This window comes from Delphinapterus leucas, chromosome 7 (genome assembly GCF_059928025.1).
Source record: "Delphinapterus leucas isolate spDelLeu-1000000601 "Yukka" chromosome 7, BTC_Dleu_Yukka2, whole genome shotgun sequence".
Classification (NCBI taxonomy): Eukaryota; Metazoa; Chordata; class Mammalia; order Artiodactyla; family Monodontidae; genus Delphinapterus; species Delphinapterus leucas.
Window position 1 is genome coordinate 94,805,992 of NC_143135.1, and position 13,845 is coordinate 94,819,836.

The 13,845-nt window shown below is 45.5% G+C and overlaps 1 protein-coding gene across 4 annotated transcripts in view; it reads right to left on the minus strand.

Annotated features, from left to right (window-relative positions):
- Positions 1 to 13,845, minus strand: part of SCN2B (sodium voltage-gated channel beta subunit 2) — a 36,881-nt gene that overhangs the window by 22,703 nt on the left and 333 nt on the right. Inside the window, exons 1-2 of one of the 4 annotated variants that reach the window (XM_089915625.1) lie at positions 3,892 to 13,833; positions 3,454 to 3,459 (exon numbers count right to left, since the gene is read on the minus strand). The exons of 2 other annotated variants lie outside the window; for them this stretch is intronic. In XM_089915625.1, coding sequence (XP_089771751.1) covers positions 3,454 to 3,459; positions 3,892 to 3,955 — 70 coding nt within the window. In that variant the 5' untranslated portion in view covers positions 3,956 to 13,833. Of the gene's footprint in view, positions 1 to 3,453; positions 3,460 to 3,891; positions 13,834 to 13,845 lie in introns of those variants that run through there. One more of the 4 variants, XM_022559112.2, reaches the window with a different exon arrangement.

The following is a 13,845-nucleotide window of genomic DNA, read 5'->3' on the forward strand; positions in this document are numbered from 1 at the left end:
CAGCACCTCAGTTTCCTCATCCGTAAAATGGGAGACAACAATAGGCCCTACCTCCTGGGGCCATTGTGAGGATTGAATACTAAAACATAAAGCTCACAGCGGTGCCTGGCTCATGGTCGGCCCCCACCAAATGTTAGCTGCTAACAGCACATGGGATGCTGCATTACTATTTTTTGTTTATGTTCCCTAGTCCCTCGGGAGGCTCTGGGGAGCTGATTCTTATTTATCTTGGCATCCCTGGACCTGGAACAGCATGTGACACACAGTGGGCACTCGATAAAAGTCTGGAGAGGGAAGGGAAGGCGTTTTCCCCTGTGTGTCCGTGTGCAGAGGGGTTGAGTGAGGACCGGACTCCACTTTCTAAGCCTCGCCTAACATAACCCAGACTTTGGTAACCAGGCCAGTGACCGTGGAGCCAAGAGTTTTGAGAAAAACTCTAAGGAAAACCAATCATTTGGATTGCTTCTAACTGAAAACTAGTCCCATGTGCTTCTGTCGTGTGTACAGCAGGTTGGCCAGCTGTCCCCTGTCCCTTTGTCAGCTCTGTAGTCATCCTCGCAAGCCCAGGCCCGGTCTCAGTCCCCTCCCTTGTCACTTGGGACATCCCTCCATCTTGGGGACTGATGCTGCTACAACCACCAAGGTTCCATTGTCCACTTGAGCCCTCGGCCTTGGAGTACCAGGGCCTTTCTCATCACAGCACCAATCAAGTTCAAGTTCAAGGTCCCTACTCCTGCACCCTCTCCCCATCCAGGTTTGCAGAGGCTTTAGCTTCCTCCCACCACCGCCTCACAGCCCGCATGCCCTGACCTCTTCACCCTAGATTCCATCTTCGTCTAAGCCACACCCTGGTCCTGGTCCCCGAGCCCCCTTGCTTTCTTCACTTAGATAAGGCTCTCCCTCCTGCAGGAAGCTCTCCCTAACTCCCCAAACATGTTGCCTGTCCTCCATCCTCATTTCCTTGCACACTGGTCACTCACCCAACTCCCCTCTTTTGCCTGTACTTAAGATTCTTTGATCCAAATTATTGTTACTATAGCAGCATCATTTCTTAAGTATCGGGGGCAGTAGAATTCAGTGGTTAAGAATGCGGTGAAGCAAAAATAAACTCAAACCAGACACTATTAAACTCTTAGAGGAAAACATAGGCAGAACACTCTATGACATAAATCACAGCAAGATCCTTTTTGACCCACCTCCTAGAGAAATGGAAATAAAAACAAACATCAACAAATGGGACCTAATGAAACTTAAAGCTTTTGCACAGCAAAGGAAAGCATAAAGACGAAAAGACAACCCTCAGAATGGGAGAGAATATTTGCAAATGAAGCAACTGACAAAGGATTAATCTCCAAAATTTATAAGCAGCTCATGCAGCTCAATAACAAAAAAACAAACAACCCAATCCAAAAATGGGCAGAAGACCTAAATAGACATTTCTCCAAAGAAGATATACAGATTGCCAACAGACACATGAAAGAATGCTCAACATCATTAATCATTAGAGAAATGCAAACCAAAACTACAATGAGGTATCACCTCACACCAGTCAGAATGGCCATCATCAAAAAATCTACAAACAATAAATGCTGGAGAGGGTGTGGAGAAAAGGGAACCCTCTTGCACTGTTGATGGGAATGTGAATTGGTTCAGCCACTATGGAGAACAGTATGGAGGTTCCTTAAAAAACTAAAAATAGAACTACCATATGACCCAGCAATCCCACTACTGGGCATATACCCTGAGAAAACCATAATTCAAAAAGACACGTGCACCCCAATGTTCATTGCATCACTATTTACAATAGCCAGGACATGGAAGCAACCTAAGTGTCCATCGACAGATGAATGGATAAAGATGTGGCACATATATACAATGGAATATTACTCAGCCATAAGAAGAAACGAAATTGAGTTATTTGTAGTGAGGTGGATGGACTGAGAGTCTGTCATACAGAGTGAAGTAAGTCAGAAAGAGAAAATCAAATACCGTATGCTAACACATATACATGGAATGTAAAAAAAAAAAAAATGGTCATGAAGAACCTAGAGGCAGGACGGGAATAAAGACACAGACCTACTAGAGAATGGACTTGAGGACACGGGAAGGGGGAAGGGTAAGCTGGGACGAAGTGAGAGAGTGGCATGGACATATATACACTACCAAACCGATAGCTAGTGGGAAGAAGCCGCATAGCACAGGGAGATCAGCTCGGTGCTTTGTGACCACCTAGAGGGGTGGGATAGGGAGGGTGGAAGGGAGACACAAGAAGGAGGGGATATGGGGATATATGTATACGTATAGCTGATTCACTTTGTTATACAGCAGAAACTAACACACCATTGTAAAGCAATTATACTCCAATAAAGATGTTAAAAAAGAAAAAGAATGAGGTGAAGTCAGACAACCAGGGGTTCAAATCTCAGCTCCCCTTAAACTACTGTGACCTTATTGGGCAAGTTACTTAACCTCTCTGTGCCTGTTTCCTCATCTGTAACGTGAGGATCATAATGTATCTGCCCCATGCGGTTACCAGTTGCCGTGAAGACTAAACAAGATACACAGCGCGTGGGCACGTGAAAAGAGTTCATAAAGCGTAGCTATTATTAAGCACTTGCTATGTGCCAGACTCACAAAAAACCCAGGCAGTAGGTATTCTCCAGTTCACCCAGGAAAGAACTGAAGCTCAGAGGGGAGTAACTTGCTGATAGTATGAAGTAAATGACAAAGGTGGCTTTAAACCCAGATCTAGTCCAAGGCTCATGCTGTCTCTACTGCCTGAGCTTCCCTAACACTCCTGCTCTGTTGTTAATATGTTCAGTAACTCAGCAAAGCTCACAGGCCTTATCGTGCAGGCTGCCAGGGACCCTGGGCTGTCTCTAGCACTCCAGCCCAATATCCAGCACAGCATGCCAGAGAAGGAGAGAAAAAGAGGGAGAGAAGGAGGGAGAGAGAAACTTTGTGATGGGGAATATTCCCACTGACAGCCGTTGGACTGGATCCTCAATTGCTATGCCAGCAATGAGTAAGTTTAAGAGCAAGAAGGAGACTACTTATAAAGCAGGCTTGCAAGTGACTCCCTAGCCCACCTACCCACCAGGAAGTCCCTAAGTGGCCATGTATGAAATTAGCATTTGGATCTCTTGACAGTCGGCAAGGTGGGGCTGGACAGTTCAGAGACGTGATCCAAAGGGCCACAACCACACTCATGTGTTCCCTTTTTTTTTTTTTTTTCCCTGATCCCTTCACCTGACCCCTCCTCCACTCCATCTGGCCCAAGCCAGAGAGCTTCTCCGTCAGTGCCTGCTTCAGCAGTTCTCTTCCCAATGCAGAGATCACTCCTCAAGCCTGCTTCCCACCTACGCCTCCACACACTGCAACAAATCGGTGGTACAGATTTCCAGGAAGCCAGACCCAGACTCAACTTTCTGCCCCTCTACTCCCCCCGTACACTCTTTTCTGACATCCTAAATCCACCAGATTCCAAAGATCAAGGTTCACAGAAGAAGCCCCTTAAGGGAGCATTAAGTCCCAGGAGATCTGTAGCAGCTAAAAGAAAAAATCCATGAAGAGGCTCTGCACATCAGCCTACCCTCGGCCCCCAGCCCCACATACGTCGATTTCAGGGAAATCCAAAGAAAAATCACCTCCCTTGACAATTGACACCTCCAAGGAACCCTCAGATCCCCTGACCCAACGTTTCTGCGACCAAGTCGTCCCAGCGTTATGCAGTCCCCAGCCACATCTCCCCCCATCCCCGCGCCTCCCTTCCCAAGGACAACGCCGAAGGGAGGCTCAAGCGATGTCTTCTTTCCTGCCCCCGGCCCCCATCCTCCTCCTGTTGCGGCTGCACTTCTGTACCCTCAGAAGCATGCAGATGTGCAGTCTAACTTACCCAAAGAGAAAAAGAGACTGAGCCCCGTGAGACTGAAGGCAGGGCGAGGTAGCCAGGCATCTTTGTGCATTTTCAGAGACTGAGATGTTAGTCGGGTGGGATAGGGAGAGGGTGATTTGAGGGGCCAAGGGCTACAGGGGAGGAATGGTTAGATGCTAAAAGAAAAATGCACAGATGTACTTCAAAGACACATACAACATTAAGGAAGCTTTATTTCCATCTCTCTAATATGGCCGGCTTGTATGTTGCTGCTAAAAAGAGAGAGGGAGTGTGGAAGGGAGAGAGAAAAAAGTGGATGGAGTAAATTTTGTGGTTGGTGGATTTCGAAAAGCAGGTGGGAGGGCATAAAAAAATTTGTCTGCAAAGAGCAAAGTTCCTCGGAAATTTTTACCCTCCAAAACCAGAACTAAAGCATGGCCTGCCTTTCTTCTCCACTTGGATGATTGTTGGAGTTGGAAAGTTGTTTGAGGAACCCATTTATTTCAAAGCTGCTGTGAGGGGTGAATTCTTTTTGTCATTTAAAAACACCCAAAAAAGGAGATGCTAGTTCTTGTTTTGTTTGAAAAGGGTTCAGGGAAGTGAGGTGGGAGACTTTCAGGAAGTAAGAACTTCCTCATTTTTCTAGCATTTCCAATGAAAACAGAACAGCAGGTTGGTGTAAAAATACCTGAGAGCTCTTACAGTCATTTGTAACATGAACTTTTGGGGAATCCTGATTCAATCAAATCAACAGTAAAAAGACATTGTTGAGATAATTGGGAAGAAAATAAATATGGACTGGGTGTTAGATTATATTAATGAATAATTCTTGATTTGGTGAGGGGAGCGTTAAAAATTTTTTGTGGTTGGGACTTCCCTGACCATCCAGTGGTTAAGACTCCACGCTTCCACTGCAGGGGACGCGAGTTCGATCCCTGGTCGGGGAACTATTATCCCACATGCCCCATGGTATGGCCAAAAAAAAAAATTTGTGGTTATGTTCTTTAACATCTTTATCTATTATACACATTGGAGTGCTTATAGGTGAAATGATACGATGGTTGAAACTTGCTTTAAAATATTCCAAGAAAAAAAGTCGGGGGGAGGTAGGTGACACAAGACCAGATGTTGAAACTGGTTGTTTCAACAGATGTTGAAAAAGGGAGAAAACAATAGGCTAGTGTCACAAGTAGGAGAACTTGGGGTGGAGTACCCACGTGGCCCTAAGCAGATAAGGTGACCCCCACTCCTCTGGGACGACATTTGAGGAGAACACAGGTTCTCATGTCGCCACTACATGCACTTGCGATGGGCCACTGATGCAGCAAGGAGGGAGCCACCCACATCTTAGAGCATTAACTCTGTGCCAAGTCTTTAAAAGTTTGTACTTAATTGTAAGCCTGGAAGAGGTGATTTCTTCTCTTTTTTTTTAAATTGCAATGAGAAAACAGAGGCCGACAGGGACTAACCCACTCAAGTTACCTAGGATAGTTAAGGGCAGAGTCAGAGCCAGGACTCAAACTGAGGTCTGTGTGAAACACTGGGTATGTCCAGTATTCCACATCGCCTGTTGCCAAGGGGAGGAGACACGACACCTTCCCTTGGGGTGTTTAGAGACACAGGGAAGAGAAGACTGGACTAGATGAAGCAAGGGGCCTCTGCATGTGTGTGTGTGTGTGTGTGTGTGTGTGTGTGTGTGTGTGTGTGTGTGTGTGTGTAAAAGAAGGCGCTAAGAGGCAGGGCATGGAGGAACCAAATGAGAGGCCAGCACAGTGCTTGGTTCAAAGCAGACACTCAATAAACAAGTGCTGCATAGCTGCACGGGGGCACCCTGAATGAGTGAATGAATGAATGAATGAATGAATTTGGAGAGGAGTGAGACATCGTCCACATCATCGTGAAGGCAGTAAAATCTAGCTGAGGCCGCTGAGGCTGTCCTAGGCTGGGGAGGAGTGAAGTGGGCCAAATTTGGGTTGCAGTTGCTAAAGGCAGAAAGGTGGAGAGGAGGCCTCTGTGCTTCTCCACACCAGAGGTGGTTGTCCATGCCTGCATCTTGCACAGACTCTGTCGCCAAAGTTCCTCTGTCACTTCCCCAGAGTCTGGCTGCCTCTGGCTCATGCATTCACAGAACTCACAGCCCAAGGGAAGGAAAATCAGAGAAGAAGAGACGGGGCAGCCTAGGGAGAAAAGTGTCTTCCGGTGGCCACAACCCTCAGGCCCCAGGCCTCCTCCGCTGTCAGCAGTGGCCTGGCTCGCAGGTGTGCCCGGAGAGATAGATTGGTACCAGCCCGTGCCCTGGCTCCCGCACAGCCCCTCGGCCAGGTCTGCAGCACCATGTCGGCCCGAGAGTTTTGGTTTGACATAGCCGGCCTCCTCCTTTTTCTTAATGCAGCTGAGCCTGCCTGTGAGGCCCAGGGAAGCTGATTACCAGGCTCACTTGGTCTCACACTGGGTCCAGATGCTTCTGTTTTGGGGACATCTGAGACAAGAAGGGGATCCAGAAGTTCCTTTGCCTCAATCCAGAATTTGGCTAAGAGAAACCAAGTATATGACTTTATAGACTTTGTCAAACTCAGCCCTCCAGGACCAAGGGTCAGAAGGCGTCAGATCAGGGGAGAGACACCCTGGCAGGGTGAGTCGGGAGGAGAGCTACCCCAGAACCTCCCCTCAACTCACGCGGGCCTCCAGATGCCCATTTGCTCCAAAAGAACACGCTTTCGCCAGGAGCCAATAAAAGTGTGGGAAGCAGAAACTTGAAGAGGTCTCTTGCAGAATGAAGACGCCACCGCTGAAGACTGGCCATTTGGGAAATGAAGCCCTATTTTCGGCATTTCTACCCAGTGCCATTCAACCGTGAAGATTTTATTAGACAACACTCAATTACCTACCCTGCTGGGGAAGACTGTTACAAATAATCTAAAGGAAGGTAGCTTCCTTTTGCCTTTGGAATTCGTGGTTGAAGCTACAAAGAGGCTCCCTAAGTACCACTGCCTTACTGGACCAGCAACCTCAGCATCACCTGGGATCTCCTTCGAAATGTACAGCCACAGGCCCCACCTCAGACCCAAAGAATCAGAATCTGCATTTTTAACAAGATCTTTAGGTGTTTCTTGAGCACAGTAAAGTTTGAGAAGTAACACCTTCAGCTAATACTAAAAGGTTCGCATCCCAGGAACAAGGGGCAACGCAGAGGCCAGGTTTGCGGGGTTGGGGAGAAGGCACCGGCAAGCAGGAACAAACTTAGGGGTAAATGGGCAGAGCAACCGGCGGCCTGCTCAGGGATAACAATCTCACTCACCTCTCTCCTCTGCCCGGGCCCTTCCCAAGCCATTCCACACCAGGCGAGGTTTCTCTTACCCCGCATAGAGCTTTACATCGTGGTGTCTCTGCCTTTGCAGTTTCCTCTTCTAGGAATGCCCTTCCTCCCTTGTCTACTCAGCCAGCTCCTAGCCCTTCTTCAAAAATCTGCTACAAAGTAACCCCTTCTTTGTCGTACCTACATACCTCTCCTCTCTCTGCTGCTGTGACCCTGGGTCTATTCACTCATTTATCAATTCCCTCAGTCAACAAACTCAAATATCTATTTGATGTCCCCTATGTGCCAGACACTAGGCTAGAAACCAGAGACCCAGAAACGAGTGATATACAGCTCACCCTTTGAGAGCTTACCTTCTAAATAGAGAGACAAATGTACCAATTCCCATCTACAGTACACCTGGGTTGCCCGAGTCAGGGAGTATTGTCATTTTTTGTTTATACATCTTATCTCCCCAACTAGACTGTAGCTTCTTAAAGACAGGGGTTGTGTCTTATTCTTTTTAGTTTGTGCTGGGCCACTACTGGTCCCTGAGCAGATGAAAATGAATGAATGAATGTCTATTTTACATCTGGGGAAACAGCAGAAACTCCAACAGCCTGACCTTTCACAGCCAAAGTGTGGTAGAACCAGGACTGGGAGCCAGGTCCAGCCACTCCACACCCTAGGAATTCCATTCAACAAGGGACTGTCCCACATGGAGTCAGATGCTGCAAAGCTCACAGAAAAGACCTAAACAGGATCTCTAAGAGTTTAAGATCTCTCGCAGAAAAGAAAGCCTCACACCCATGAAACAATTAGAGAACATCAGAAGATAAAATCTGGTAAGTGTAGAGACATCTAGGAAGATGTGAGAAATAGGAGATCACCCAGGCGAGACTCAAGCAGGGCCTTGAAGGAATGTTGACTTGGGCAGGCAAGAAGGAAAAGGGAATTCCAGGCAGGGGAACACCAAGAGCAAAGGCTCAGAAGCACAAAAGAAAAAGGTATATGGAGCAGAGGGTTCCTGTCACGGAAAAAAAAAAAAAAAAAAATGAGAGACGTGGATGGGTAGACAAGATGGCACCCAACCTCAGAAGGCCATGAACATATGATATGGAGTTCAGACAAGGGCTTTGAAAGTTCTGGGACGAGTAAATCACTATTGCTCTCACCACCTATGAAATAAGAAAGGGTTTAGCTTTCTGTGAAAACTCCAAGTTCCCTTATTTTTTGATAAAGAAGGGGTGTTTCGAAAGTTGGGCTTTATAGAAGTGGTAATGGATCGCCTGATCTCCCTTGAGGAAGACCAAACCACATTTGCAAACCAGCTGGCCAGGACGGAAGGTCAGGAGTCTTGAGAAATTTTGTTTATTCTTAGTAAGAAGATAACTGGTCTGTGTTGGGATAAAACTTGCAACCTAAGGTTCTTTGGGTCTAAGCAACTGAGCCAAATCAGTGGCAGTGTGACCCCTTACACACACACACACACACACACACACACACACACACAGAGCTAGCGTTTTATAAAAGAAAATTGCCAGTATAGACATGCAAGCATATGGGCTAGCCAGAAGGAGAAAGAGTGGGGTGGCAAAGAGAAACAAAAGACCAAAGGGCTGGCGGAAGGCTGTAGCCTTTAATAGGAGGCACATCTTCTGCAGGTCCGCAGTGGACAGACAGGCTGAACTGTTTTCAATTCCAATAGCCAAACTCTGAGGGTGCCAGATTATCCATTATTCTTGGGTGGCCCCACCCCCTCTACACTTATGCTGCTTTCTGTTGGCAAAAGCCTGCTTGCTTCTGGAAGCCTTTGAATATGGGAGCATCTGGTGTCCTAGAGACTTAAAATACTACGAATTTGAGTAACAAAACTGCTTGGATCTACCAGGAGATCCAGCTTGCTCCATCTCCATCAGGTTTCATACCCTTCAGAATGTCACCCCTTGGAGCTATGCAAAGCCCTTCCCTGAGCTCAGCTCCCTAACTCTTTCTTTGAATGGGAAGAGGGACTTAGGTATTTAGGGTTGCAAGGGCTTCCTGCCCATAGAAATAAAAATTAATGGGAGATGGGGACTGAATCATCAGAAGACAAATCCACTGGGGGAAACACACTGGAAGAGGCTGGAGGGCCCAGACCAGGCTCCAGCCCCTAACTGACCTCATTGAGTCCCCACAATGTAGTTTATATCTGGGAAATAGCCTCAAAGAATTGGCATAAACTTTGCAATACTGAAGAGAGAGTAAGAGGCAGAGGCAAGATATAAACCAGGCCTATTTGACCTTGAGGCCATTCCCTACGCCATATGCCTTCATGGCCCTGGATGTAGTAGACAACCACCCCTAGGCGAAGGGCATGAGGGAGCAAGCAGGTCTTTTCCATGGTCCCTTGCAGGGCTATTTTCGTTTGGGGCAAAATTATATTTGACAGCTGTGGACTTGCACTCTCAACTTTGACTCCATGCCTGTGTATAAGAGGAAGATTTGTGGAGAGGTAGGCTTGTGGGAGAGAGGTGGGCTTCCTCTTCCTCCTCCTTAGAATGGAAGCCAAACCTTGGATGAATCGAATTCAGATTTGATGTGGGCAAGTCAAACTCTGGAGGGGCATGCCCACACTTCCTGGGGGAAAGCATCCTCTGCAGGAAGGAACATATGGAGAAGCTGCCCAGCCCACCCTCCAGCTCTTATCCCAAGTCTCCCCTTCTACCCAGAGCAACAGATGTACAATCACCATCCATCCATCTCACTCGGTATCCTGAAGGTCATCATCCTATGAAAACAATAATTGAGGAAATGGAAAAGGGCCCCTTAGCCCAGGAGAGCATGTTACCTTATAGCCCAGAAATGAAACCACTTCCTTCCCATGAACTCTTAGTATATGAAAGACTCCTCCTCCCCCCTCTCCTTATCATGTCAACACATGTCCCCTCTCTGGTATGTCTTGGACAGGCTATTGCCTTCAATTCACATACTATAAATTACTGACATACTCCTTATTGAGAGCTGACAGGTGAGAAGGAGACATTTAATGACTCTTAGCCATGGCTGAACAAAAAGAGGCTTCAGGCCTCCAAGTGGAGACCTCAGGGCCTTTGGTAAAAGAGAAAGATAATGATGAGTGTGTTATAGAGGGTTCTTGATATTTGCAGAATTAAGGAAACCCTTCAAAAATGTAGCTCCACTTACAGCTACATGTAAAAGAATGAAATTAGAACACTCTCTAACACTATACACAAAAATAAACTCAAAATGGAGTAAAGACCTAAATGTAAGGCTAGACACTATAAAACTCTTAGAGGAAAAAACAGGCAGAACACTCTATGACATAAATCACAGCAAGATCCTTTTTGACCCACCTCCTAGAGAAATGGAAATAAAAACAAACATCAACAAATGGGACCTAATGAAACTTAAAAGCTTTTGCACAGCAAAGGAAACCATAAACAAGACAAAAAGACCACCCTCAGAATGGGAGAAAATATTTGCAAATGAAGCAACTGACAAAGGATTAATCTCCAAAATTTACAAGCAGCTCATGCAGCTCAATAACAAAAAAACAAACAATCCAATCCAAAAATGGGCAGAAGACCTAAATAGACATTTCTCCAAAGAAGATATACAGATTGCCAACAAACACATGAAAGGATGCTCAACATCACTAATCATTAGAGAAATGCAAATCAAAACTACAATGAGGTATCACCTCACACCAGTCAGAATGGCCATCATCAAAAAATCTGCAAACAATAAATGCTGGAGAGAGTGTGAGAAAAGGGAACTCTCTTGCGTTGTTGGTGGGAATGTAAGTTGACACAGCCGCTATGGAGAACAGTATGGAGGTTCCTTAAAAAACTAAAAATAGAACTACCATACGACCCAGCAATACCATTACTGGCATATACCCTGAGAAAACCATAATTCAAAAAGAGTCATGTACCACAATGTTCATTGCAGCTCTATTTACAATAGCCAGGACATGGAAGCAACCTAAGTGTCCATCGACAGATGAATGGGTAAAGAAGATGTGGCACATATATACAATGGAATATTACTCAGCCATAAAAAGAAACAAAATTGAGTTATTTGTAGTGAGGTGGATGGACCTAGAGTCTGTCATACAGAGTGAAGTAAGTCAGAAAGAGAAAATCAAATACCGTATGCTAACACATATATATGGAATGTAAAAAAAAAAAATGGTCATGAAGAACCTAGAGGCAGGACGGGAATAAAGACACAGACCTACTAGAGAATGGACATGAGGATACGGGAAGGGGGAAGGGTAAGCTGGGACAAAGTGAGAGAGTGGCATGTACATATATACACTACCAAATGTAAAACCCATAGCTAGTGGGAAGAAGCCACATAGCACAGGGAGATCATCTCCGTGCTTTGTGACCACCTAGAGGGGTGGGATAGGGAGGGTGGGAGGGAGGGAGACGCAAGAGGGAAGAGATATGGGAATATATGTATATGTATAGCTGATTCACTTTGTTATAAAGCAGAAACTAACATACCACTGTAAAGCAACTATACTCCAATAAAGATGTTTTTAAAAAATCTAAATTTAGAAAACCAATTATAAAAAATAAATAAATAAATAAATAAATAAACAAACTCAAAATGGATTAAAGACCTAAAGCTAAGGCCTGACACTATAAATCCCTTAGAGGAAAACACAGGTGGACCACCCTTTGACATAAATCGTGGCAAGATCTTTTTTGACCCACCTCCTAGGGTAACGAAAAGAAAAAGAAAAATAAACAAAGGGGACCTAATGAAACTTCAAAGCTTTTGCACAACAAAGACAACCACAAACAAGAGGAAAAGACAACTCTCAGAAAGGGAGAAAATATTTTCAAATGAATCAACGGACAAGGGATTAATCTCCAAAACATAACAGCTCATGCAGCTCAATATCAAAAAAACAAACAACCCAATCAAAAACTGGACAGAAGACCTAAATAGACATTGCTCCAAAGAAGACATACAGATGGGCAACAAACATGTTAAAAAATGCTCAACATCACTAATTATTAGGGAAATGCAAATCAAAACTACAATGAGGTATCACCTCACACCGGTCAGAATGGCCATCATCAAAAAATCTGCAGGGACTTCCCTGGTGGCACAGTGGTTGAGAATCTGCCTGCCAATGCAGGGGACACGGGTTTGAGCCCTGGTCTGGGAGGATCCCACATGCCGCGGAGGAACTAGGCTCGTGAGCCACAACTACTGAGCCTGCGCGTCTGGAGCCTGTGCTCCACAACAGGGGAGGCCGTGATAGTGAGAGGCCTGCACAACGCGATGAAGAGTAGCCCCCGCTTGCCGCAACTAGAGAGAGCCCTCGCACAGAAACGAAGACCCAACACAGCCAAAAATAAATAAATAAATTTTTTTTTAAAAAAAAAAATCTGCAAACAATAAATGCTGGAGAGAGTGTGGAGAAACGGGAACCCTCTTACATTGATGGTGGATATATAAATTGATACAGCCACTATGGAGAACAGTATGGAGGTTCCTTAAAAAACTAAAAATTGAACTACCATACGACCCAGCAATCCCACTCCTGGGCATATATCTGGAGAAAACCATAATTCAAAAAGACACATGCACCCCAATGTTCATTGCAGCACTATTTACAATAGCCAGGACATGGAAGCAACCTAAATGCCCATCGACAGAGGTATGGATAAAGAAGATGTGGTGCATATATACAATGGAATAGTACTCAGCCATAAAATGGAACGAAACTGGGTCACTTGTAGAGACGTGTATGGACCTAGAGACTGTCATACAGGGTGAAGTAAGTCAGAAAGAGAAAAACAAATATTGTGTATTAATGCATATATGTGGAGTCTAGAAAAGTGGTATAGATGAACTTATTTGCAAAGCAGAAATAGAGATGTAGATGTAGAGAATAAACGTATGGATACCAAGGCGGGAGATGAGGGTGGGATGGATTGGGAGAGTGGGATTGACATATATACACTACCATGTGTAAAACAGATAACTAATGAGACCAGAATGTATAGCACAGGGAGCTCTACTCAATGCTCTGTGGTGACCTAAATGAGAAGGAAATCCAAGAGGGGATGTAGGTATACATGTGGCTTATTCACCCTGCTGTGCAGCAGAAACTAACACAACATTGTAAAGCAGCTATACTCCAATTTTTAAAAATGCAGCTCACTTAAGATTGGATCAGAAATCAGAGACCCACAAAAGACCGGCTCTTTACCCAGGCCCTGAATGGCTAAGAGGGAAAAGTGGGATGCAGAGAATGAGGAAGGCCCTGTGGGGATAAAGACGAGGAGATCTGAGCTGGGCCCAGACTAGAAACAGGAGTTCAGAACCAAAGGATTTTAAAAACTAACCTCATTAAATCTTACAATAGTAACCCAAAGGTAAGGGAGCCTCACATTTCAGACCAAGAGTTAAATCAGTGGCTGTCCGCTTTGGCGACGCATGAGTGTCACTTTTGTAAAAGGCAAGTGCCCCAGCTCCACCCAAGAATTCCAAACCAGAACACCTCTGGTGGAGCCCAGCAAAGAGCCACCAGCCACTCTGAAACCCAGCCAGAATCAAGAAGCACTGCGTTAAATCAAAGAGCTGTATTCATACCCCACTTCCAACCCCATTCACCCCCTCAAAACCCCAGTGTGTAAGTCACAGCGGG